The sequence below is a fragment of the Phalacrocorax carbo genome, chromosome 21 (assembly GCF_963921805.1).
Source record: "Phalacrocorax carbo chromosome 21, bPhaCar2.1, whole genome shotgun sequence".
Classification (NCBI taxonomy): Eukaryota; Metazoa; Chordata; class Aves; order Suliformes; family Phalacrocoracidae; genus Phalacrocorax; species Phalacrocorax carbo.
The window spans coordinates 1,177,269-1,204,413 of NC_087533.1; the positions used below are offsets into that span (position 1 = coordinate 1,177,269).

General features: G+C 49.3%; 1 protein-coding gene across 2 annotated transcripts in view; it reads right to left on the bottom strand.

Moving 5' to 3' along the window:
- Positions 1–27,145, bottom strand: part of KIRREL3 (kirre like nephrin family adhesion molecule 3) — a 347,109-nt gene that overhangs the window by 92,534 nt on the left and 227,430 nt on the right. For both annotated transcript variants that reach the window (XM_064470894.1, XM_064470893.1), the window contains exons 3-4: positions 7,218–7,367; positions 5,296–5,445 (exon numbers count right to left, since the gene is read on the bottom strand). In XM_064470894.1, the coding sequence (XP_064326964.1) occupies positions 5,296–5,445; positions 7,218–7,367 (300 nt within the window). The remainder of the gene's footprint in view (positions 1–5,295; positions 5,446–7,217; positions 7,368–27,145) is intronic.

Genomic DNA, 27,145 nt, shown 5'->3' on the forward strand with positions numbered 1-27,145 from the left:
CTCAGTAGACCCGCTTACTATTTTGCCACTGAAAATATTCCCAGCAGAAAATGCAGCTTCGTGAAGACCCAAAATTTTTCAAGGAGAAGAGACTGTCTGGAAGAAAATCATCACATTTTCATCACTTCTTTTCTTTGTTCTGAACCACCATCCTGACTCTACACGCTGGTTTAGGCTGGATTTTGCTTTCAGAGAATTGAATTCTGTTAAAAAGTATGGGAAGATACTTGAGGTGGTTCCAAGCTGAACAGTTTCTGGATTTGAAACATCACCTAGTCCACATTTTCTCATTGCAGCTCAGCATTACAAACAAACATTGAAAAATTCCCAGGCCATAGCCTCTTTATTTTCTGATCAAACTCCGCTAAAGAGCAGGAAAGCTGGGAAGCACAGATGTCTCAAGCTGCCAGCAATCATTTTGGTAATGGAAATAGCTTACTCTGCTCTGCGGGGGGGAGACTGGAAAGACTTGGCTAAAAAGAGGATTGGAATAAAATAAAAAATAAAATAAAGAAGAGGAAAAGGGTTGTGATTGAACGTGAAGGCACTTGACACCTAGGTGACCCTCCTCTTCTCCTGTCCCTGGCTTGTTCCATCTCAAAAGACAGGAGCTCTCGCTTCAAATTAACTTAATCTGTAGCGTTAAATAATTCATGTTGATTTAAGAAAGCTTTATTTCTAATGGGACACACATGAAGGCAGAGTTAATATTAGAAGAGACTGTGGTGGGGGAGGAGACAGGGAATTAGACTATAAAAGGTGAACGTACAAGTTAATTGCCTATCAATTATTCACCTTAACTCTCTGGAAGTAGCTCCTCTGCCTCCCTCCTCACACCCCATGGTCCCCTTGTCCTGGTTGTCACCAAATTCCTACCAGCGTCTCTCCGGGATCACCCCTTGCCCTGTGCTGAGCTGCAGAGATAGTGGTGTACAGGAGCCTGCTGGGGCAGCCCGTGGCTCGAGGCAGGGCTGGAGGCATCACATCTCATGCTGGGGTCTCTTCCAGCCCTTCCCTGGCCAAACCCTTTGGCACCTACATGATGGTCCCGAGAAGCTGCTTAAAACCACAGAAGACTGAGCCTGCCGTGTGTAGCGAAGGATGGCTTGTCCCACCATGAACGGCTCATCATCCATTTGCATGATTCCACGACCCTTTTGAGGACCACAGACCAGGACAGGCTTGGGATGCTTCTGCCAAGACGCCAGTGAAGAAGAGCAACCACGCCACCATCCAGCCTCCCCGATGCATCACCGCCCATCTGCTCTCCTTGACCACCCTCCTGGCACCGCGGGTCCTGCCCACCCCGGCCATCGTGGGCTGAGGCTTTGCAACAGCGCTGCCAGAGCAGCGCGGCGAGCCAGGGCTCCCCTCTTCCCCTCCCCTCTCCTCCCTCCCGGGGAAGCCAACGCTCTCTTCAAAGTTTCTCCTCGCTTGGCTGCCTTCGAGATGTGGGGACTCAACACTAATTAACGTGTCTGCAAATCCCAGCTCGGCTGGCGGGGCCTTGAATTCATTCACGGTCCCCCGAGTGCAGAAGGATCCACAAGCTAGCCCTCTGGCTCCTTAAACTACATGGCTGGCAGATGCATATTTTAACAACACACAACTGTTGGCTATATAATCTCTTGTATTTGCCCTCCCTGCTCCGAGCTTTGATGGAAGACTGGAGGGAACTCTCCAGTGGTTACAGCCAAAGTGTTTGCTTTGCAATTTCGCTCGACTGCTGTCTGATTTTATTTTTAAATTTCTTCAAGTCCTAATCAGGTTCTTACTTTATTTAATTAATACCCAGCTTAGTTAAATAGATCATAAATTAAGAAGCCCTGCCACTAAAGGCATACCAGGTAGCAAACAGCCCCCCAGCGGCTTCCCAGAGCCTGCCTGGCTCGGGTTCTGCTGCCAAATTGCTGCCCCGACACTCTTTGCTTGCAGAAGATGTGGATGTTTCTGCACCTCCCAAATCCCATCTCCTCAGCCTTTATCAGATGTCTCCTGGGCAGACGTCCCTAGGAGAGCGAGCAGCGACTCCGTCCCCGGCCAATTTGGGCAACGGTAGGAGGGGAGGGAGACCTGGAGAAACAGGAGTCCTTCAGCTTTGGGATGAATTAACCAGGTTCCTGAGCTATATTTGTCCCTGAGACTCTACAAATAAAAGACATCTGATGCTGATGACACTAATAAGCTCATCTGTTTGAGTGTTTGGACTTCCAAGGCTATGGAATGATCTGTTCCACTACATTTAACCATGTAGATTTGAAAACAATGTGACAAAACCTTAAATATTTAATTAAAATATTAATGCAGACGCTCTGCATCAGAGCAGGGAAGTAGGAGGCATCAGCCCCGAAAAGCTGTTGTCAGACATGAATGACGGCAGTTGGAAACTGAATTGTGAGGCATTAGGAGATTTTGTGACACCAAGGAAGTGAAAAAGCTGGCAAGAAGGGACAAGGCAGCACCGACCCATGCAAAAAAAAACCCAGGCAAGGTTATTTTCCTGAGACAAGGCTGGGGTGGGATGGAGCGGGATGGGGCTCTCCAGAACTGCCTCCAACATCCCCGACCGGTTGATGAGCCGCTCGAGTCGTTGGCAAACCCAGCGGCACGCGTTGGGCTCCCAGCCACGAGAGCCTCCCGGCTCTGCTCCGGCTGTGACAAACTGTTTTCTCCAGTAGCTGCAAGGTTTGCATGCACATTTGGGGATGGCTAAGGGATCCTGTCCTGCCTAGGCGACGCCTGCATCCTCAGGTGAAGCTGCACAGACTGGGATGATTTAGGCTTTGGTTGAATGTCAAGGATGAATCAGAAAGCCTCCAGGACGGGAGGTCTCCGTCCCTGCCTACCCGCCAGGATGCTGGAGGTGTGACCAATATCCTCCTGCTTGAAATCTCCCTCCTTGCCACGACCGAGGGAGCCCAGCTTCCCTCTCCAGAGGCACTGAGAAGGCAGCCTGGGCTTCCCAGGAGCGTGGGCAGCAGGATGCCCGAGTCACGCTGGGTTTTGAGCAGAGGACTTTTACAGTTAATTTACAAGTAATCCCTCCTGGATTTACAAATCACCTCCGATGGCAATAAAAAGCTAAAAGGAATGCCCGACAAGTGACTTCTCCAAATGAGGCAGCTCAGGTAGCCTGTCACATCCCTTCCTAACGCAGCGAGATGAAATCTGGGAGATACACGTCCCTCCAGTGAGGGCTGCTTCGCTCACGACTAAAGCAGGCTCGCCAAGTCGGCACGCGTCGGATCCGAAGAGGAGAAATGTCTGCACAGCTGGTGGCATTACACATCTCCTCTCCATTTTTCTGTACAAACACACGCTTTGCCTCCCTAAGGTACAGTAAGTTTAGCTCGACGCACTGCACGCTGTAACCGGCTGTCAGGAGCCAGCGCGAGCTATTAACACGCAGGGTGGTGGAGGTATCTACTCTTAATGTGCCATTTCTATTCTCCTCCACTGGGCTGGCTAAAAACGCAGACCGCAGACCACCGGCGGCAAGACCTGCCTTCGCTGCTGGTGTGGGACACGCCATCCTACCGCAAAGGTATCAAAGTGCGATCTGCTGACCGCTAATGGCCTTCCAGTCCCTTTCCGAGGGCGCGGATTAGCCCTCGTACCTCCCCAGCCAGCCTTAAATTTCCCCAGAACATCAGCACAAATACATCTAAAGTGAACGATGTGCTACCGATGGGTCGCAAAGCCCCATTTTCTTATCGATCGGGCTTAAGTTGAACGTGCTATAACTTTAATTTTCTTAAAAGGAAAACACGCTGCAAACATAAGTTGCTGAACATCTTAGGTAAATGTACCAATTAGCAGCTACCATGTATATTCACATAAACATTAACTACCATCTATTCAACACATTCCATAACCCCAAAGATAATAACGATTTCCTTTTGATCCATAAAACCAGCTCTCTGCTCAATCAACGCTCCGCAGCAGCTCTGAGCTCTGACGTACGCCCGTGCGCCCTGGGACTAAATTAGTTTTGAAATCTTTAGCTCTAATTAAATAACATTATTTCTTTTGTCTGGCTCCAGCAACGTATTCTGCCCTCACAACAGAAGGAGGGAGCCCAGGCGAAGGAGGGGAAGGCGACGCAGCTTGCAGAGGTTGTCGGTGAGCGAGGAAGCCCCCGACAGCCGCGTTCTGCTTTCCGATTCATTCGCAGCCTTCTTTCATGTACGGGCACATGTCAGAGCTCTGAGCTGCTGCAAAGGGTTGATCGAGCAGAAGGATGGATCAAAAGAAAATCATCGTTATCTTCGGGGTCAGGGAAGGAAGAGATGGCAGTTGTGTGAGCTTGGGGGTAGGGTACTTTGTAGGGTTGCGGAGAGAGAAAAGCAGTCGCAGGTGAAATTACAAACCTGAAATTACAACTCATTTTCACGGTGGTGCGCAGACTCCGATAAGGCGCACCTTCAACCGGAACTGCTGCCTTAATTCACTTTTTTTTTGGCCGCTTAAGGCTAATTAGCGTTGATCTGACTAAAAGCACTAAAACTCTTGGTTTGGATCTTTTTTAACATTTTTTTTTCCCTAAAAACTAACCAGGAGAAAAAAACAACAAGGAAAAAACACATCCAAACTTCAATTTAAACCAAATTAAATACATAAATAGTTTCGCTTTGGGGGCTGAATAATCAGGATGTACCTGGGAGCAATACAGACTGGTTTTTGCCCAAGCTTTTCAAGAAAAATACCATTTTCATTAACTTTTCTGAAGCCACATCCATTCTGCGAAGTCTCCCTGGTGCGGCCTGCCTTTTCCCAGCACTCCTGACAAGCATTCGCAACCACTTTGCCAACCTGCCAGCAAAGCCCTTTACCTTTGCTAGCGCTTCTCTTCCATCTCCCACCCAAAAAGGGTCTTTACAAGACGGTGGGAGCCGTCTCCTTTTTGCAGTCCCATGCAACATCCCACTGCGTTCCTCGTGGGAAAGATTAGTTACTGAGAAAGGTGCGATCATAAAACATATGTATGAAAATAGGTAGTAGGAAAACCAGCCTTTCCTCAAGTGGTAGCGTCCTCCTGGGCCTGCCGCAGAACAGCATTGCAGCAAGGGTAACGTGTATCGCACCGACGGCACCGACGCTCTTCATAGCCTCATATTTATACACATACGCTCTTGAACTGGCACCTATATTTGTAGATCTGAAGTACCAACCATTTTGTGCCTATGTTACTCATCCCAGAATTGCCGTACTGCTAAACAACCTCCTTTGCTACCGTTCTCAGAATCAAAAAACAAAAGCAAATAACCTCCGAAGGGATGAGGAGACGGGTCTTACCGAGAACAGTCAGCCGGGCAGGTCGGGATCGGATGGCCGCTTGAATGGCCTGACATTCGTAGACGGCGTCATCCTGGAGATCAGCTCTCAGGATTTTCAAGTGATGCTCTCCAGACAGATGGTCTCCTACGACCAGATAGCGCGGATAACCTGCAGAACACAAATCACGAGTCAGGAGGCAACTGGGCCGATGAGCGCAAGGGTGTAGGGTATACAGCACGGGTCCAGCGCCCCTGCCACCCCACGGCAAAACCGAGGAGCCGGGCAGCTTCTTCCCCTCCTTGGCAGCCAGCCCAAAAAGAGAAGAGAGAGAGGCTTTCCAAATTTGGGAAAGAGACTGAGTTCTGCCCTAAGAGTTCAGAAAAGAAATGCCGACGAAGGAGTATTAACTGAAATCCTTAGGAAAAGGGAAACCTTCCACCACCTCCGGCTGCTCTGAGACCTGTCACAGGATTTCCCTAACTCCATAAGTCATCTGTGCACATGCCAGTGGTGAATCCCCGGAATCCTCCCACTATTAGGTCAGCGTAAAGGTTGGGCAGGGCTCTGCGGGGGTACCGACAGCCCCGATCGGCCTGCCCTGCGTTTTGAGACATCTGAAGCATCCCAGAAGGAAGGCTGCCATCTCCCCATCCTTCCCTGCGCTGGTGATTAATGCACTGTGTAACGCAGGCAGCCTGGCACACTCTTGTGTTTTTGTTGTTTCGCAAGCTATCAACAGCAGGATTTGCTCTCCTGAACCGTAAGAAATACAAATGATGGGTTTGTTTGTATTTAGCTAATTAGATGACTGGCTGAGCCGGTATCATGCGAGCTGGCAGTTCCTCTTGCTTAAAGCAGCCCCAGCTCCATTAATTGTGGAAGTCGTTCATATAAGCTACATACTTCAGCAGAGCTGTTGTTACCCATTCGTGTTGCAAGGTCTTGTATGGAAAGCTCGGCTCTCTAATACATGTAAAAGTTGTGGCCCAGTGCTTTGAGAAACAGCTGAAGAGGGGACTGCTCGCTCAGGCAAGCCTGAGAAATGAGTAATTATATGTATTAAAAAAAAAAAAGAGGAAAAGAAAAAGCAGGCATTGCACTTCAGAGAAGAGCGGGGTCCCCCGAGACCAAGAAACACAAATCCTCCCCTGGTTTTTCGATGCTGCTGCTTGACTTGGCAAAAACCGTCTCAGGTGTCCCATGCTCTGCAGAAGTCGAGCAGTGGCAACCCCACACATGTACAACCTCTGCCATGCTCGGGGGGACAAGGCTGCAGCTCCGGGAAGGGCTCAGTGCCCTCCCACGTTTCTGGGTCTCAAGTGAACTCTCTCCCTTAGTCCTGTGAAGTATTTCAGTAAAAAATTAGTATTTTCCAGCAAAATATATATAAATAACTGCCATTCCAGAGCCTTCGCCTGTTGCAATAAACCCTCAATCACAATGCGCGCGTGGGATTAAGTAACGAGAAGTCTGGGGAATTTTATTACCAAGCTGTAATTTGCCAGAAGTACAGCTTAAGGAAGCCACAAGTACTTGTGGGCTCTGCTGGATTGCAATAAACACATTTATCCAAAGCAAACAGGGACTTCCTTTCTTTTTTTTTTTTTTTTTTTGAGAATGCCAACACAGGCACTTTCAACATTTACAAAACATTTTGCATCTTGGAAACACCACATTTGTTTCCAAAAGTCAACTGAAACCCAAGCAAGGCTTTCCAAAGGGTCAGGTCACACCTATGGGAAACCGACCGTTCTGTTTCAAGTCAGCGTGAAAAAAGTTTTTGCTTATTCCAAGTTTCAACGTCTGAGCTGGCTGGAAGGTTCTGCAGGTAAAGCGAAAACACTTCTTAATCTCAAAATAAAGATTGAGGCTGCACCTGCACTGGTGGGCAGGGTGAGCTCTCGTTTTCCTTGCTTAGGTAGGGTAGCATCACGACTTACTCGAGAGATCCCGTCCGACTCCAAGGGCGAGCCCGTCTTTAATCCACAGCACGATGCCATTATACTCGGGGATGGCGCACAGCAGCGTCACGGGCTGCCCGGCGATCACCACCTGGTCCTGAGGCTGCTGCGTGAAGGAGGATGCTTGACCTGGAGAGGGGAACAAGCGAGAATGAGGTGGCTGTTATTTCTCAGGTGGTTTTGTACACAATGCGGTGCGTTGGGAGGCAACAGCCCGAGATGCTCCTACCAGAGCACAAACCCGAGGCTGAATTCTGCAACTCTGAATTATGTGGTTACTTATTGCCCCCCTCGCACACTCAGAGAGGAATTTGCAACGTTTTTCCTCCCTGGGGAAAAAAAAATGACACAGCAAAGCGGTGCCAGCCATTTCCTCTAACTATTTCATTCTAAATCGCAGCGTAGTGTTTTAGCCGTCATGATCAACAGAAAGAAAAGCAGCAGGCTTTCACGACGCTGTAATATTTTGTATTAAACAAGAGTCCTCTGCTCCTGAGTCTCGCTCCCACCTCAGGTGCTCCCTGAGATCAGGATGAACACTTAAGATCCTGCTATAAAACACGCAGGAAAACAAAGCTCTTGTTGTTTCTTCTCCCCAGGTGTAACCTACTCCTATTTGCTGGGAGCTTCAGGCACATCTGGGGACAAGAGGAAGTGACAGTCCTGGTTCAGCGCTGCCTTTTGCCAAAGATTCATCCTCAAACTGCCAAAGCACCCAACCCTAATGAGCCAAGCTCTCAAGCGTGACACCTACCACCTTGGTTGACGCAGGTGGACCAAGCGCGGTGGTTTATCATCTCGCGCCTCACCCTTGCCCATCCTGAACGCTGCAGTAACAATTCCAAGCCCTCAGGTCATCTCCTGCCATGGTGAGATGTCTCACACCTCAGGTGTGAGCTGAAACTTCTCATTTTCAAGAAAAAAGTACTCAGATGCAACATAACCTCTTTCACATCAGTTTGCTAAGCACTAGTATTGTTTTGTTGTCGCTCTTGGAAATACATCATCATTCCTTGACGTTGCCATGGTCAACAAACATTCAAAGTGTTAATTCCTTCTGTTTTTTTTTTTTTTAATTTCCAAAAGGAGCGCTCTGGTTTTCAATCAGGTAAGGAGGGAATCTGGGATGCCCGTACAGCACATCCCTGGGGCTCAGCAGAGATTGGGGCACACGGCCCATGTGCCACGTCACTCCCTTCTCTCAGATTTTCTTGTAAAGAAAATAGTAAAAGCAAGACCAAGAGCTGACAAAGCACCCCTAAACCAAATATACCTCTGGGATATCTTAGCGAGCTGGCTCGTCGCGCTACAAGCTAGCACAGGTACATTGTGCCGCAGCCTAATGCGGGAAGGTCCTGGCTGTAAAGCCATTTTTCAGGCTGATGGGCTGATATCTGGACACCTTGTGGGCGCGGTCCTTGGGGTTATTTGTAGAGCATCTGAAGAGCGGCTTTGCCAGCACTTAAAGTCTCGCTCTTAGTCCGGATACAGAAGAGATCTGAAAGAGAGAGGAGTTGGGAGAAAGGCAGAACGAGTGGATTGCGACTCACTGTATTACCTGAGGGGTTTTAAAGATCAGGAGCCTTGCTGTGTGTGAATTATCGCCCTGCAACAGGCATGGAATTAAAAGCCCACACCCCTCAGCTGAATGTCAGTTCAATACACAGAACCGTACCGGGCTGAAGAAAAAGTTTCTCTTTAAAATCAATTTGTTAAACCAGGACAGTCGCCATGTGAACCACCCCGAATCAATTCAACCCTCATTTACATTAACTCAATTTAATCATTGACTGATGATTAATCCTAAACCAAGGTTAAGTGTGACACAAGTTCTTGCAACTAAAGTTGTTTCCAAATGAGTTGTTGGGCCTTGCCTACAGGACAAAGCGACATAGCTCAATCATTTTCTAACTCGTGCAGTTAAACCAATAGAAGACCACTTGCGAACGCTTATAGTTCAATTTAATTTAGTGTAGCTTAACTTAAACTCGCTCTTAGCCAACTAAAGATGCACGGGGAAGAGCAGAGCCATCCCTTCTGGATTTCTGACGTAGGTCAGGTTAAAAAGCCCTGCTTAAATTTTTGCAAACCTCTCTGCAGCGGCCAAGTGCACCTCGAGCACCGTATTCCTGGGTATTTCAGAGGTCCTGGCTCTCCCAGCACCCACGTATTCGCAAGGAAATCGGATTTTCATCACAGGTGCTCCAGAAGGCCACGGTGGTGGCTCTTAGTGCGGCGCTGCACGTACGTCAGGACAGGTATATTCCAGAGGAGATTCCAGCTCTTTCTGCTGGGAGAGACTAGCTGGAAGCCACGGTGGCCTCTGATACCAGCAGAAACCCTTGTTATGCTGATTTAAGGTTTAGAAATTTGGTTTCAAAGGGAATTTTAACCAGCTCTGTGTTTTATTGGAACTCATAAATGCCAAGCACTACTAGGGAAAAGCGGGGATGAGAGAGAAAATTAGGAGAAGAAACAGAAAAAAGTGAGCATTTTGCGTTGTTGGTGTTTGCTTGGTTTTTTTTTTTTAATATATATTTTCCACCCGCTAACTATGTTTTCACGGCTCACTCCGTAATCTTGACAATTCTCAAGGCAAGCCAGGCAAGTGGGGACAGCGCTGGAACGCAGCAATAACCCAGAAAGATTGTTTTATCGGCGAGAATTATCAGGTTGTCAGCTGGGAGCTGCAAGAGTCGTAATGAGAAAGCAGAAGCACAAAGCGGTGTCCATGCCCTCTGAAAATGCCCATTAAGCAGAGACTTCATTTGGTAATTGCTGTTGGAAATGAAGCCCTTTTTTAGGGTTGGTTTTTTCTTTCTTTCTTTGTTTCTTGATTTGTTTTAGAGAGCAGCTGATGGCCATGGAAAATCACAGCAGAAACATGGCATATGTCTCTTGTCTTTTCCTTCCCTCTGTTTGTTCAGTGTGAAAAATTGTCACTTGAAACCATTTTTTTGGGCCGAGGCTCCAGTTCAGCTACAAACAGCTCAGACTCAGCCGCAGGAGGGCAGAGACGGGGGTAAGGACCTTAAGAGCACGACCTGGCCCAGGCCCTGCTCCACGGCAGAATCACCTCTCCCTAAATCACAGATAAAAAAGAAGCCAAAATTACTGAAGGCAGAGCTCAACTAGCTTTAAAATCAGCTTAAAGTCTGATTACTGGGTTTAACTGGGTTTGGAAGATCAGAGGCCTGTCCACGTTACAGCTTTCAGCTATCTTACGTCTTAATGTCAAAGGAACAAGTAATTTGCAGAGAAGTTTTAAGGTAGATAAGATACTTGACAGAAAATTACTGAAAATGGGGATGTTGGGAGAGGGTGATTTACAAATGCAGTTGGAGTGGTGTCAGCTACAAGAAAATGGGCTGAAACATATCAATTGGGCGTTTTCCCCATGAATTTTTGCAACATTATTACAAAACTGTGCTTTGCTTTCGAAGCAGGGTGGTTTGACTCCAAGACAAAATAAAACAAGGACTTCAGTGCCCACCCAAGATGCTGTCAGTCACCCAGAAGTTTCCCATTCTTTCCCCTTCCAATAAATAGGGTATTGGGAAAAAAAAAATAATCTGGTTTTAACTATAACCTGGCTTCCCGAATCCAAATCCTTGCAGCGACTGGGGTTCAGACCATGTAAGCCCAACCAAAAGTCCAGGCAAGGCATCCACACCAGCCATGGCCCATCTACCATCTCCCTCTCACCTCCTCTAGCACCTTCCCACCGCACGAAGGGAATCCAGGCTCTGGCTTTGGGATGTGCTCCTCTGCCCTGCGGCAGCAATCGCAAATGGTGGGGAGACGCAGCAGCGTGCACAAGCTCCCCCACCGAGCGTAATCCTTCTCCTCCCTTTTTCCACTTCTGTAAAGACATGGTATACTTTCAAAGAATGAAATAGCCCAACTGGCGCTTGGCTTCCTGGTGGGGGGAAGCTCAACATGAGCGAACAGTGGCTGCTGCGGACAAGAAGGCCAACAGGACGTTGGGTTGCATCAAAAAGGGCATCGCCTGTAGAGAGAAAGAAGTCACCATCCCGCTCTACTCAGCGCTGGTCAGGCCACACCTGGAGTACTGGGTACAGTTCTGGTCCCCGCTGTACAAAAAGGATGTGGACAGGCTGGAAGGGGTCCAGAGAGGGGCCACCAGGATGACCAAAGGACTGGGAAGCTGCCATATGAGGATGGGCTGGGAGAGCTGGGTTTGTTCAGCCTTGAGAAAAGGAGGATCAGAGGGGATCTCATCCCCGTGTACCAGTACTTAAGGGGTAGCTACAAAGAAGATGGAGACTCGCTTTTTACACGGGGTCACATGGAGAGGGCAAGGGGGGATGGACACAAGTGGCTCTTGGGGAGATTCCAACTGGACATGAGAGGGACATTTTTCACAGTGAGGACAGTCACCATTGGAATAATCTCCCCAGGGAAGGGGTTGACTCAGCCACGTTGGACACCTTCAAGAGTCGTCTGGACAGGGAGCTGGGCCATCTTGTCTAGGCTGGGCTCTTTCCAGAAAGGTTGGACTGGATGATCCCTGAGGTCCCTTCCAACCTGGGATTCTGGGATTCCTGCAAGCATCACTGGGAGCCGCTCGGCACCGACTGTGCCCCACAAAAGCATCCACGCGAGCGTCTTCTGCTACTCGTCCAGCAGAGGGGACGCACCAAGCAGAAGCATATTAAGTCTCTGAATTCATTATTTAAAAAAGAGAAAAAGATAGCAAATGGCTTTGTAAATGAGATGCTAACGGTGCCTCTTGGCCACGTTCCAGCACGATGGTGAAGCCCTAGCTGCACTCTGAAGCTGCCCTTCTGCTGAACGCAGGTTGTCAACCACGTCGACCCCCTGTTGTAGACCGGGGGCTTTGGTGTCAGCAAAGGCGCAAGAGGCTCTTGATCTCAGACCCTCATCTTCTCCTGGTTGCTGGCTTTGCTTCGCTCCCCGAGGAGCTATTGACGCTGCCAGGTGACTACGTGACCGGGTTTCTGGGCCTGCGATCTCCTGCCTTCCTGGAGGAAGCGTCTCTAAAACAAAAGCAGGGGGCACTTCTCACAGCTATTGAAATCCTGAACGGCAGGAACAAAAATGGGAGAATAAAGGACCCACTGTGAATGGCGAGCAGGCAATAACGCTAACCCTGCTTTCAAAAATCACAGGCAGGATCCTTATGAAGTCACAAGCATGTCATAGAAGTGTAAAAAAAAAAAAAAAGAGGGAAAAAAGAGAGAACCACTTTAGAACTCTTTATATTTCCTTAATGGATTTTGCACCTGTGGCTCCTGTTTTTCAGCGTTTCTCTGTAATGTTGCCTTGTTCTTTCAAACAAAGGCTGAGACTCTGCTATGTTTGTGACTTCCAAGGGAAATCACGCTGCCAGCACCGTAGCGCTCCTTTTCAGAGAAGTCCCAGCACCCACGTGTGGTGAGAAGGACCAAAAATCCCATTTCACAACCCAGAAAACGGAGGGAGGCGCCTACATGACGACGTTGCCAAGGTCACGCAGGGAGTCCGCGACGCAGCAGGACCTCGAAGCTCCTTCCATCGCCAAAGCCTGACTTGGCGACTGGTTTTCTAAGCTCTCTGAAGACTGAAATCTGTTTGCACAAGTTCTTGTCTGAATTATTTCAGCTTGCAGCCTCCTGTGTAAAAACCAGCCTGCCTGCAGACAACTCGCTGCAAGAAGAGAAGAGAAGAGGCAACCGGGAACAGCAGATAGTTAAATTTTCATTACCCAAGAGAAATGAGTATTGTAGTAAGAAGCAAGGGACTTACAGAGGGAACAATGACTCATTAGAAATGGAGACACCGTGGCTCCTTTTATGTAAGTGGAGCTTTGAATTTCCATTGTGTTCTGAAAAGAATTAGTCCTCTTTGTCGAGGGGAGGATAGAAGTAGCGAAGGAGGACTGTGAAGCTCCTCGTAAAAATATTACTGTTCAGAAACGAAAGGCCTGGTGATTAAGAGCGGTGGGACGTTTTCCTTGTCCCTCAATGTGAAGAGCTAATCCTTCCCTCGACTCGGAGCCGGCATGACGTGCGATAGGAGGATGATCAAGGGGCTGCCGCGTGATAACCTAAGCCTACGCACCATCCTAGAAGGGCCCCTCAAGCAGGTTGTGCCACCAAGTGCCCCGATGTTGTGGCATTTCAGCCCAGCCCAGGGCTGGTTTCTCATTACGCGGCGCCCGGAGATGGAGCCACCTCTTGACCATGGAGAGGACTGGGAAGGGAGGGTAGAGATGGCTGTATGCCCACGCTTTCCCGACAGACGAGGGCTTGTCTCCGCACCACCCAGCACAGCTTCTGCTATCGATCCCGTGACAAATGGGCTGGTTCTCAGCACTCATTCAAATGGGTCCTCTTCTCCGAGCCAAGGACAACGAGCTCCCTGCATAAGGAAAGCCCATTGCACTTGAAAACACATGCCCGCATTGATTTTTAGATGACTAGGAAAAGCAAGCAGACAAAAGCGTTACATTATTTACAAAGCTCTCTGGAATTGTCACTCATGGGGAAGCACAGCGGAAAGAGGGAGAGGAGGGAAGAGCCGTGCGGGCGGCACAGCCGCTCGGTACCTCCCTGCCTGCCTCCCGACTACCCCCCTGGTGAGAGGTGCCACCCAGTCCAGCCTCGAGGTCGTGTACAAGCTCTGGCGGAGCACGGCGCCCGTGAGGCAGAAAGGAAAGGGAGGGCCAAGCGTCCCCAGGGACACAGCAAGGATTTCCCCGGACAAGGATGAAGGGAAGCTTTTCTTGCACCTTTGGAGGAGTGAAAAACTTGTGGCTCCCCAGACAGGAGCAGATGAATCGCACCAGCGACGCTGTCTGGAGACATGGAGCAGCTCCCCAAAGGAGCAGCGTCACCTGTTGGTGACGGCCAGAGCCATGTCTTGCCCTTCCTTTCAGCTTCATAGAAGGAAAAAGAAAGGTAGCTTGAGGTCGTCCCTTGCATAAGCTTTCCATTATTTTATTTTGAGTCCTTGGGGGGTTTAAAAAAAAATATCTGTTTGAACAAAAATGTCAGTTTGGCCTTTTTTAGTTTGGCTACGTAAGTCTGGCTCACGTGGCTTCTGTACATTTGATGCAGCTGAATTATTCAGTTTGCAAGCAAAAAAGCACAACACCCTTCAGTCAAGGAATGAATCGGGGGTATGGAAAGGCAAGCGGCAGCCGCCGCCTCGCTGCCCAGCTAGCTGTGTGACCCGGCGTCGGACACGTCCCCTCTCCTAGGGCGAGGCAGGGAGCTGAGCTCGCACTTTGCCCACCCACAAACACTCAGGGCGACGGGACCCTGTTTCCCCTTGAAGCATCCCAACAAGCAAAGCCTGCCGACCCCAGCCAACTCCAGCCAGCTGTGCAGCTACAGAGGGGAAGAAGTGGGCTACGTTTAGGTGAAACCAAAGCCAAAATGATCCTGGGAGCAGGGACCAGCCCAAGAAAAGCAGCGCCAACAGCCAGAGCTGAGCTTAAGCTTGGCCTCCACGTAACCCTTCGCCTCCCAGCCCCGCACCAGCCCGCGTGCACGCCTGAGCTCATCCTGCAGTGACGTCAGGTATTTTGCTAATGCTGCTTAGAGGAGAAACATCAGCATCCCACTGCGTCCACTAAGTAGCTTCAAAGAGGAGACAGCAAAATTTTGAATAAGATATTAGACCTTTTAGAAATCTTTTTTGTCTATTAGTCACACAGGCAAGAGATCTGAACTACTGAGTATTCCACTTGCTTTGATACCCACATGAAATCCCAGCACTGCTTTCAAAGTCACTGTGAGCAGTTTGATCAGCCATGCAGAAAGGGCTTAAATGTCATCGTCTGCTCTGTTATTAGCTACCAATTGGGAAAGGTGTAAGAGTATACTTACCGTGGGATATTTATTAGCAACCTCCTCCCAGCACCAGCTTCGAGAATTACCTCTTGTGAGATTAAATGCCTGTTCTCGGTAGCTGCACTGATAGAAAACAAACTAATGTACTGCATCACAGAATAAAAAATAAGCTGTCCCCAAAAAGCAGCGTTAGAGTGACCTTACGGGCTTGGATTGCACTGAATATTCAGACTCAACGGATGGCTCCTGGCCGTTCTGCTTTAACAACCTCGCGCGTACCTGCTGCCCAGATAAAACCGGGCTCGTAGGAAGCAGCGTTATCTTTTATTAGACAAGCTGACAGAGCCAGAAGAAAAAATAACTAGATGAGCTTTGGGGCACACAGGACTTTTCCTGGGTTGGAGATAGAAGCGGCAAACAGAATTAGGTGGTGTTTCGCCACAGGGGCCAGCGCGTGAGGGTTTGTGGCGGCGAAGGAGGAGAGGCTCCGGGGGGAAGAAGAGGAACGGAAGGGCCAGCAGGAGGCAAAGCTCGTTGCGTTACTAAAGCTAATGGCAGATGGAAGAGTTGCGTGCGCTTCCCCGCAGAGCCTCGTCCCAAAGCCCAGGCTGCTGCAGGCACCCCGTGATCGGGCTCCGATCCTCCTGGCAAGGCTGCTTGGGGTACAGGGATGGTGTCTGTTCTTGCTAGCAAGAGAGGGCGGCAGCACCACAAGCTGTTTTGAAGGCACTGGGAACCCTGGGCACGGCGCTGATCAGGGTCCCTTGCTTGAGACAGGAGATGTTTTGCTCTCGTGAGCAGAGGGGAAGAGATTTCCTCACATTGCTCTACCTGGAGGCCCTCCACAGCGGCCAGACTGAGGGGCTCGCGAGGGAGCCGCGAGGAGAAGGGAGGACGCCTGGGTAGCTCCAGCCAAGCCAGTTTTCTCCGTGGCAATTACAGGTGCTTTTCTGATGCTAACTATTTATACCTGACAAACAGTGCTTGCAGAGGGGTCAGCAGGTCCTCAGCTGCAGACGTCTTGCACAGACACTCCTGGAACCTAAAAACACCCACTTTAATCCACAGAGGAAAAGGAACTTTTCCTTCTTTAACAACAGCTGATGCTCAAACTGGCAGGTGGCGGTCAGCCACCTCCAAAGTCTCCTGGATAAAATCCTTAAGGTTTTTATCCCTTGTGACCTTCTGAAGTCTCTCAGGTGACCCCTCCAAAGCCCTGAATTACATTCAATCCGGGTGTGTCCCCTTCACCCACCCTTTGTTCCCAGATCAGGGCTGCTCTTTTGCAACATAGTCATATAAGTCTCAGCTCATCTTTGAGCTAGAGGGCACCCAGGACGCTCCTCCATAGGAAACGAGGATGAATAATCCATTTCACAAACGACTTGGAGATTTCAAAGTCTGGCTCTGCTCCCAGGAAGAGTAGCAACTGGAAGTTGTGCCGTCTACAGGGTGGAAAATTAGACCAAAGAGCTTGCCCTGGGTCGCGCCATGTTTCACTTCCCACCTCGTTTTTCAAAATCTGTTAGCGCACGCTTTGAGTCACAGAGAGGAAGCAAAATGAAGATTCGTTTCAGGACAGAGAATGCAGATATTTAAACCTAAAACTACTGAAAAATTCTGCTCCTGTCTTGCACCTTCTAGACAATCGCCCAGTGAAAACCCCATTGCACAATCTTTTATTTTGCCCCCCTTACTTTAAACGTGGTTCCGCCAAAGCTTATCAGAAAATAACCCTAACTTTTACCTATCTCTGTACACCCACATCTTTCTTCAAGTAAATTTGAGTGGAAGTAATCTAACCACAGGTCTGAGAGACATTATACTCACCGTTCAGGTTTGAGAACTCATGCAAAAAGCGGTCAGCCAAGTTTCTCTACAGCACTTTGTTTCCATCTTTGCAGGTGCTTGAATTGCTGCCGCTCAAGATGCCCCCCACCAGGTACCTTCCCCGAATCAGAAACGCTTGGGTGGGGGTACCAAACCGCGCATATCGAGGCAGGAAAATGGGAGGACAAGTCTTACTGTTGCCCTGCAATGTTGAGAGGCCACCGTCTGCAAGAAACCTCAACCGCATTGCTTCTGGGGGGGCTCCCAGCCAGATTAGCAATGTGACATTGTGGATGCACCAAGACCGTGCCGAGGCTGAGCTAAACAGCTCCCTGCTGTTTAGCTGAGCTGAGAAGCAGGGTGAGATTGCTTCAGGTTGCGTTGCGCGAATTATCAAGCCTGAAGATGAAGTGAAATGAGAATTAGCAGGTTTCTGCTGTAATTGTTGTTTGTTTGGATTTTTCCAAGCAGAAAAGATTGTAAATATGTGCACTTTTTTTACATGCAAGATTCATATTTAGAGTTAAAATAAATTATTCTGAAGAACAGCCTGACGTTAAGCATATGCAATATACCAAAAAAGAAAAGGTGGCAGGGCAAAGGTGGGAGGAGGTAAGAGATGCTAAGATGGACGGACAGTGGACAGGTCACTGGTTGAGCCGGAAATGCTTCATGCACACATCCGTCCTCGTTACTTGTGGAAGGCACCTAAAATCTCATGTACTTTTCTATCCATACATGAAGACCTAATAAAAGCTCCCCTCCCCTGAAAGCCAGTGCTGCTGCAGTATCCATAGACCCAGGGAAATGCCTGGAAAGCGCATTTATCCATCGCTCAGTAGAAGTCCAGTGACCTGCACCAATGCCTACAACAACCGGGTCCTGCTTTTTGACTGGAATTTGCCAAATAAAGCCAAGAGCCATGAAAAACAAGAGGAAACATGAATTCAGACCGTGTTTATAGCCCTGCAACTGCTTTATCAGCCCACGTGCACCCTTGGGAGAAGCCCTGGGGAAGCAGCCGAGCCTCACTGCTGCTAACAGACCCAGTGACTTCTCTGCTTCATTGCTGGAAGAGAGGGGACCACGTCAAAAGGGGCCTCAAACGTATTTAAACACCAGATTTTGCTGTTTGTTTGGTTACTAGCTCATCATCAGCGGTCCCCACTGTAGAGTCAATGGCTTGCTTGTGCAAAACCCCAGTCCAAGAGAAGATGAGCACATTCCAGCCTGCTGAGTTAATTAGCAGGTAATGAGAGATGCTTATCAATAAACCCAGCTGCTTCTGAACCCCCTCCTGGGTTGAGCCTCCATGCCTGCAGGACGTATCCCATGACAAGCTCCACGTGGCTCACTTAGAAGATGATGTGCACAGGGAGGCAAAGCTTGGTGAGACTTCACACAACCAGCACAGCAACAAAACCCCTTTTCATTCAGGTTTTTGCAGGAGGGGAGCTGAGGGAGGTGCTTTTCCAGCTGGTTTGCTGGTAGAGGATTCCTTCCCCAGGGTTAAAAGCAGGTAGCATAAAGCTGGGAGTCAAATGAACTTAATTATTATAATATGACACCCTCTTACAGCGGAAATCTCTCTCCGAGGATTCCCCCCCTTTTGAAACATTATAAGTCCTCAGTTGGGGACAGAAACCTCCACAGGGCAGGGAAAAAGGGAGAAAAAGGGAAAAAAGAAGAAAAAGGGGTCTTTTACAGCTTCAACCACAGCAAACCTCAAATGCAGGTCCCTTTTCAGGCTAAAATCCTGAGGAAGGGGAAAGAAAATGTCCCCAAACTAGTAACAGCTGCACGTTTAGAGAGCACTACTGCTGTTTCTGACTTGAGGAAAGGCTCCCTGCCTTCAGCAAGGCAGGAATGTAACCTGTTTAAGGCTTTAGAGAGAGACACATAACCATCACCATAATTTTTAAGAAGAAATGTGCAACACAGCGCCTTACGGACTCCTATAAATTACTCGGCACCCGGCTGCCAGCTCAGCCTAAGCTCGATATTGCCTGCAGTAATTATGTGGATCAAATGCAGTTTATCTGGTTCATATTTGTGTTTCTGTGCTCTCTGGTAACTTATAAATGTCATTGCAGTGTTTATTTGTTATAATGAAACTTAATGACGTTTGAAACCAATGGCTGTGGTTGTGGGCTGCAGGTTTGAAGTAATCTCTTCATCTCAGGAGCAGGAGGCCCAAAGATAACATTAAATTACCCTATAGGAAAGGAAGATGTATGCAGACAGATATTCAGGCCTGTGTATTATTCATTGGAGAGATGACTAGCAATGAGCCACAGCGCCCAAGGCTATGGGCTCAAAGCATTGTCACCCAGCGAAGGCAAATGTTCCTGTCCAAGGGGAACTAGTTGTCAAGCCATAAGCCCAAATGCATCTCAATCTGTTTTATTAAACCTTCTAAGGCATGCTGGGGCGGCTCGGTGCAAGACGCCCGCATGAAACGGCTGGCAGGGAAAAAATGAGGTGGGGCTGCTGTAAAACGAAGCAGAGCTGGGTAGGAGAGAGAGAGGAACCAGCTTTGTGAGGCTTCAAAACGGGGTTGGCAAGTACAGAACAGCAGCAAGGTGCCTTGGCAGCAGTGGTACCCCATCTCAGCCAGATGCCTGATGCTGAAGGCTGTTCTCCTTCCATGCAAGGCCCAGCATAAACTTTTCTTGCCTTTGCTTCAGGCATTGCTCCTTGTCCTCCGTTCTTCTGAATAATTTCCTCCCTTGGTTTCTATTGCTGCGTGTATTTATAGACTCTGGTCGTGTCTCCCCTTGAGCCTCCTCCAGACTATATAAATTCACCTCCTCCAATCTCTCCTCTTACAAGCTGCTCTCTAATCCCTGGGCCATTCCTGCCACCACTGTTAGTATTCTCCCCGGCTTTGCTCCACGCTCCCCGGGCTGTGGGGACCAGCGCTGCACACACGCTCCGGTGCCAGTCACACCGCAGCCGGTGTGGAGCTGTGCAATTACTGATGCCTTATTACCTCGGGAAGCAAAATGCCTGTGGCAACAGTCAGGAACATCCTTCCCTAAGCCCCCTCCTTGCTTCGACAAGGGCAGTGCCCAGGACAGCCAGCACCAAAAGCAGCTTTAACCCCTGCAGCACAACCCAGCTTCGGCACCTCTGGTTTTTGAGCTGCTTCCCTTAACGTGGGTACTGTCGGGCCATGCTGATGCTTCCACACCTCCTGGCCATCAAATGCTCAGTTACAGGCTACTGCATTTCTCAGGAGTAAAAAAAATAGCATCACCAGCCTCTAAAGTCTCACTAGGGCAGTGAGACTTTAAGGTCTCAAGGAAACTGGACCCCAGCTGTGAGGTCAGCCTTTTGTCTTCACCCGCTTCTCCCACACACGGTCAGATAGGTCTGGAAACGCCCTGTGCTGCAGCCATCTGTCCCCAGCAACACAGCCTCTTCCCTTTGCTCTGAACCTAAGCAGAGCAGAGATATTCCTCCTGCATTGCCATGAACCTCTCTGCCTCCCAAGGGCATTGTACCAACCCGCTCCAAATCTCTAAACCACCCTGGGAGCGCCAGTGCCTACCATTTCGGTCATTTCACGTGACTACGAAAAGATTGTGTCCACCAAAATACTCCGAGGAACAGCGGATGGAGCGCATCTGCCACTTGGCCATCTCTGTACCCTACCTCCGCTAAGGTCCCAGCCCCGCCGCAGGAGGCCCTTGAGGACAGTTGCCCTGGGGACTCAAACACTACAAGCAAACACCAGTCAATGCATTATTCACCAACCAAGGAAATGAAAAAAAGCCCAGGTAACCTATTTGATTAACCTCATCTGACCATCTGGATTAAAACCAGAAGCTATTATTGGCAGATGTGTTACCTGATGACAACTGACAAGAGAAATTAATCTTCATTACTCGCAATCCTTATGCAACCGGCCCCAGAGAACCTCCTGCAAGGACCTCACCACGAGAGCTTGTCTGAGGCCCCATCTCCGAGCTCCGTACGAGCAGACAGGACCTCTGCGTGACAGCCTGTGTTTCCAGCTGGGAGCACCGTGGATTAATGCACCTGCACGCCGCTTCTCGCAGCACCCAGAGCCTCAGCAGAAGTCTCCCGTCCATGAACCGACTGGATCTAACCTTGCTTAAAACCTCCGTGACATCGATTAATGAGAAGGAGAGAACTGTGCAGGGCCACCTGCAACGACCTTGCCTGCAAACCCTTGAAAAGGGAGTTAATTCTGGAATAATGCCGCGGCTCGGCGAGGAGGGGTTGCGGGCCCCGCCATCTCCCGAGCAGCTATCGAAACAAACAAGTTGACAAATGAGGCTGCCTCTTAATGAAGCTGAAGCCAAAGTCAATACTCGGCCCTTCTATCAGGGCACAGATCAAAGATGGTCTCAAGGGCAAACGACCTTGGCGGGGGTGGGACAGCTGTCACTCGGAGGAGGGAAGGGATGACACGAAAATGAAAAGGAGCAGCCTTCGAAGCAGATGGAGACAAGGGCAACTTGCAGGAGAAGAAAAGGAAAAAGACTTAAAAGAAGAGAAATGCAGAAGGCTGGAGGGAAGCCCTGCTTCCAGGCCTTCAGCGTGTGCTTCCAGCAATTAAGTCTGGCTATTAAGATACTGGCGATCCTTCTGTCCTCTGCTATCACCGCCGCACATCTAGAGCGGCATCCTGCCGACAAAACCATATTTCAGTTATTTTCTCTGCAGAGGCTTTCCTTCTCCTCCCTACCCCTGCTAATGAAAGATTGAAATGGGGAAGGATCAAGGTTCCCCCAACTATTTTCAAGTACCTGGGGGCTTTAAATTCCACATTTGGGGTGATTTTCTGCTGTAGCAAAGATGGGGGCAGGGACGAAGGGAGAGAGAGGAGAACACTTGGGTAGGAACAGCACAATGGCTAGAGAGATATCTTCCACAAAACCAAATCAGCTCCCCCAGTATCAACAGACATTTGCAGAGGGAGCCATTTTTTCGTGCAAGGGACAGTTCTTACCAGACAGATCAGTCCCACGGCACTCCTGTCTCCATCACAACACCCTCCGAGCCACCGCTTCAGGACTGCCCCTTCCTGAACAGGACAGCCCTGCAGCAGGGAATGGCAGAGACAGGAGATCTTTGAGGACAGCGCGCACAAGGACTCGCCTGAGACAGCCCAAGTTTGATCCCAGCCTCGCCGCTGCTTGAGCTGGCTTAGGACGCAGACTCCCGGGGCATGGATGGCTTCCCTCCCCGTTTGCACAGCACCTAGCACAGCACAACGTCATCCTCAGCTGAAGACTTCAGCCGCCATGTGAGCCACCCCTGCACCTCCCTGCCACGCCATCTCCAGAAGCCTCCGCTGGCAACTCGGCTCCCCCTGCTTCTCTTTGAAAGCTCTTCGATCGAATGGTGGTCTAAGCTGATGGCAACAAAGACCTGGCACACTTGTCTCCAGGTCAACCTAAATATTTCATTTAGCTTCTAAAGAAGTCAATTCCTTTCTCTTCTTTCTTCCTTCCTTTATTTTAAATCTCGAAATGCATACCGTCTCTCATGAATATTGATGAGGATCATTAGTCACCGAACATTTTGCTTCCCTTCTCTTTCCCCCATCTATATAAAACCTTCATCTCTGTTAAAGGGAAAAAAAAAAAATCCATCTCAAGTTATATCTCTGGATGTGTTTTAAGATTAGCGCCCTTAATACATTTATAGATTGAGTAAATACCTATGGGAGCAAATACTGGGCATAAAAGGGTATGTATATACCGGCCCTGAAATTGCTGCTGCACTGGAGGTAGTTAAGGTTTGTGGTTTAAGTTCATTGCTTTGTGAAAGATCCCAGTAGTAGCCCTGGGCACTAAATAACTGTCGCGTTGGCTGCCTGGCCAAGGGGAATTTCACTCGCGCTCCCCCCTCGCACATGCTCCCTACCTATCCTTCAGGGTTTTGACCGTGCCGTTCCTTCCATCTTCATCAACTTCAACCTGAAGGCTGCTAGTGGACTTCAGTTTTATTTAGTGAATATGGATGGCAGGGTTTGGCCAGGTACAGCGAATAGCTCGGGAAATAAAAGGATCAGGACTCACAGCATTCAACTTGACACTTTACAGCAATATTTCACTATTTCCTTACGATAAGGATGGGTTTTAAAAAAAAAAAAGCCAAACAACAAAAGCCCAAATCACAGCAAGATACTTTGCTGGGTGTTTTGCTGTACCTTTCAGTCAAATCCAACAAGGTCCCGCTTCATTGAGAAATGGGAACTGGTTCATTGTGTCGGCCTGAAACACACGATTTCTTCCGATTTGTCATTACAGCTGTGAAATACAGCTGTCTTGCGCCGCTCCCATAAGAAAGGCGCTTCATCTTACAGGTTGGGACTGCAGAGCAGAGAAGACATTACATGACCTAAAGACAGGCAGGGGAAACCAGCGGGGAACAGAGCTTCAAAACTATTTATTTAAGCCTTTTCATAGCATGCCAAAGCCGCAGGCTTTGTAACACCAGGAGGCTTTAATCTTCACGACAATCTTACTCAGCTCCCACCCCACAGCCTGGCTATAGCTGGAGGTACTCTAGCCACGGCAAGTTTCTGCTCACAACTGCACAGTAGATTTACTTCTCCTGGTTTGAGAGCCATTTTAACGGCAAGCTTGGCTGTTCGTCAATACAGGTATGTCTCAGAGTGGGACTTACAAGGCTGCAGAGGTTTTAATTGATATTCTAAGCAATGCTAACTTGGTACTGCTTCGTTGCTCCAGCCTGTGAAGCTCCAACCCCGGCTATGCCTGCAGAAAGCATGCATCTGTGTCTGCCTCCAGGAGAGGGAGATTAGAGGTCTGGACCAGGCAGGGATGAACCATGTGTTTCCTTGCAGCACTGGTTAGGCCTGGAGTGCTTCGTAGAAAGCAGCACTGCATCACAGTGCCTGCGCCCCAGCACGACTCCCAAAAATGGCAGAAGAGATGCTCTTTCTCCAGCCTTGGGTAGGGATATACTGTCACCCTCCTGTCCCCTCCCTGAATCAGTCTGGATCGTTTTCTTGGAAGCAATGGCTTCCAGATACTTTGAGGAGCTGGAGGCTTCCACACAACTGTGCCATCATGTCCATGCTGGGGGGATTTATGGCATCATCAGAACTTGACTTGATGGCACAGACAGACCTGCATGTCCAAGTTCTGGTCTGGTGGACACCACGTCAACGGTGTGGCCTGTATTGCTAATGAAATACTGCCCGCCAGCAGCCTCTCCGGCAGAGTCCCCATGGACACCGAGGGAGAAAAGCTAAATAACAAACCCCGGGTGCAGCAACAGCTCTGCAGAGAGGGGAAAATTATCGACAGATACACATGCTCGAAGGTAAAATCAGAGGGTAGCCTGGAGGCAGCACAGAGATGAGAAAGCCAGAGTCACCCTCTTCAGAGAGAAGCCTTGCATCTCCTTTAATTCATGCTCCCCCTGCCTCCTGACAGACTTTAAAAATAAGCCACCCCAAACCCGACAAAGACAGAAACAGCCAGCCAGGGTAAGGTGAGGTGCATAACCTTATCGCTGCCCTTTTTCAGGCGCATTTTACAGGACAGGTTTTTCCCAACAGCTTGGTGTTGTCCTTAGGTGCACATCCCGTTCCAAATGCCATCAAAGACCTAAAGGGGAGTGCAAGGGTGATGGAATTCAAGTAGCCAGGAGTCTAAATCCCCCTAGATATTGACCCATGCTTATCAAGGATCCAGTGCCTGAGTGGTCAGGCCCTGGCACAGGCTGCCCAGAGAGGTGGGGGAGTCACCAGCCCTGGGGGGGTTCAAAAACCTTGTACATGTGGCACTTGGGGACATGGTTTAGGAGGCCTGGGGGTGCTGGGTTGATGGTTGAGTCGAGTTCTATCAATGCCTAAGATTCCTGAAGTGCCTTTAGCAGGCCCTCCTTGCAAAGGGACAGTACACAGATTCCACGTGATCCCAGGTTCTCCCATACCTACCTGTTGTGGCTGAACAGCAAGAGAAGCAACTCCTGAATTATCTTATGCCAGTACTCGGGGACCAAGGAAGTATTGCATTCATTTATATAAGACCACGCAGCAACAGCTTTCCACAGGGGGCAGCTGCTTAAATCAATAGATAAATTTATACCCTTAGACCATGAACTGCTACAACACCACTGTTAGCATAAGTCTCGCAAGCTTTGCATCGGATTTATAACCTGCAGAGTCGCTCAGCTGTGCTGCAACTGCTGTAGACAACTGGAACATCAAGGATGAAACCCTGCTCCTCCTCTCCAAAGTGCTCCAGAGAACAGCAGTAAGGGAGGTGTTTCCTATGTCCTGCCTGAACGGAGCAGTGCAGAGCACGTGGGATCCCTCCCTCGGCAGCATCCTTGTAAATGCGCACGGTGGATCTCACCAGCAAGGACTTGGCTCACAGCAGCGTACGCTTCTCTACGAGGTCCTGCATTTTACCCAGATTTCCAGCTGACCCAACCCAAAGTCTCCGCTTGACACTACAGAAAAAGACAGCTTGTTTGCTGCTTTTTCCTCAGGTTTCACTTACATCCCTGCCTTGTTTTGCTAACAGACACACAAAGCATCACAGAAATATCAATGAGACCTCTGCTGATAACAATGCATCTTTAACAACTTCTCCATCCACTCGCCTCTTCCTTCTCAAATGCCTTTGTCAGATAAAGAACAAAAGGCTCAATGCAGCTTATACGGGAGATGCCTTCCCTAATCAATTGCGATTGTGTCTTCGCGGGGAGACGTGAGTGACAACGCTTAGGGTAAGGCGAGCTTCCGTATCGCAGAGCTGCCAAGCCCCGGGGAGACAGCACCTTTCCTGGCGATGACAGCAGAGTAAGCAGTGCAGAGTTTGCACCGCATCCTGTGGGGACATCAGCCAATAATGGAGCCACCGCTACCACGGATCCCAGTAGATTTTGTGCCAGGGATCCTGTAGCTTTTAGCAAAGATTTGCAGGGAATCCCGTTCCCAGGCAATGGGCCGATGCCAATGGGTCCTGCTGGTTGCCCGAGCCTCAGAGGGCAAAGCGTAAGAAGATGCTGGGATGCTCAAGATGCTCAAGTAGTTTAGGGGCTGTTGAGCTCCACTGCGTGCAAAAGCAGGCTGAGCAGAGCCAACGCTGCTTGAGCTAAAGCAAGTCACACATTACAGGTCTGGTCCCAAAGGACGGACCCTTTCCACCACCGGGCCAGAGAAATGAGTCAAGTTTGAGCTCCTCCAGCAGCACAGAGGCTCTTGGCATCTGGCAGAGGAGAAAGGTCACTTTTTATATGGATAAGAAGGGCTGGCTCCAATTTATCCTTGAGATTGAGGGAGATTCATGCTCAGCCTGTGCTGCTGCAGATGTAAAAGTCACTTGCAAGATCCAGATTAAGTGTCCCCATAAATCCAAGCAATTCTGAGGCAGCAACTGCCTTGCTGGGCTGCTAATGGTGGCACAAATACGTCACTGCATCTTGGTGCCACGCACTAATAGGACGTTTTCCTGGCAGGAAGCATTCACTGAACCCACTTTGAACTACAGCAGGCAGCAGAAGGGGCGTTCAAGCAGAGAGACATTTGGAGCAGAGGCACAGCCAGCTTCCCTGAACAAGCCATTTTCCCCCCAAAAAGCAGGGACTCCATCCCAGAGTCGCAGCTGGTTTCTCTCAAGGCAGTAAGATGGGGCCTGACAGAGAGAAGAGCCTTGAATCAGACAGCTGTAGGAAGGATGCTCAGCCTTCCGGAGGGAAGGGCACAGTCCCTCTGTTCTCCGCTGAAGAAGCGGGAGGGCACAGTGGGACGGCTGGAGCCGGGTGGGACTGAACTGGGCATGGGTCTGCCCACAGCCCAAAGAGGAGCGAAGCATCCAGCCTCTCTGCCTGCTGGGATGTCCAGGGCTTCAACATTTAGAATGTGTTTTAAAGCCTAAATGCAGTTTTGGGTATAAATACATGTCCTTTCCTCCTCTGCTCTCTGTCCTTCTTGGTATTGGATTTCACCCCTTTCACAGTCTTGGCATTGCTGCCGCAGCACCCCAGCACCCTGCTAACCCGAATGCTGCCTCCCGCAGCAGAGAGCTGCTGCAAAAGTACCCGCAGCCTTCGTTTTTGCAAGAGCTGCAGATTCCCTTTGAAAAGCTATTAAGAAGCAGTCGAATAGAGCAACCTTTCATTGACAAGTCACTCGGCCCTTTAAACGATCTCCAAATAGTGTTTTCTTTTTATTGCTTTCTGCAGTTTAACAGCCTTGATTTCAAGTTACTTTGGCTTATGATAAACTCCAGATCTATA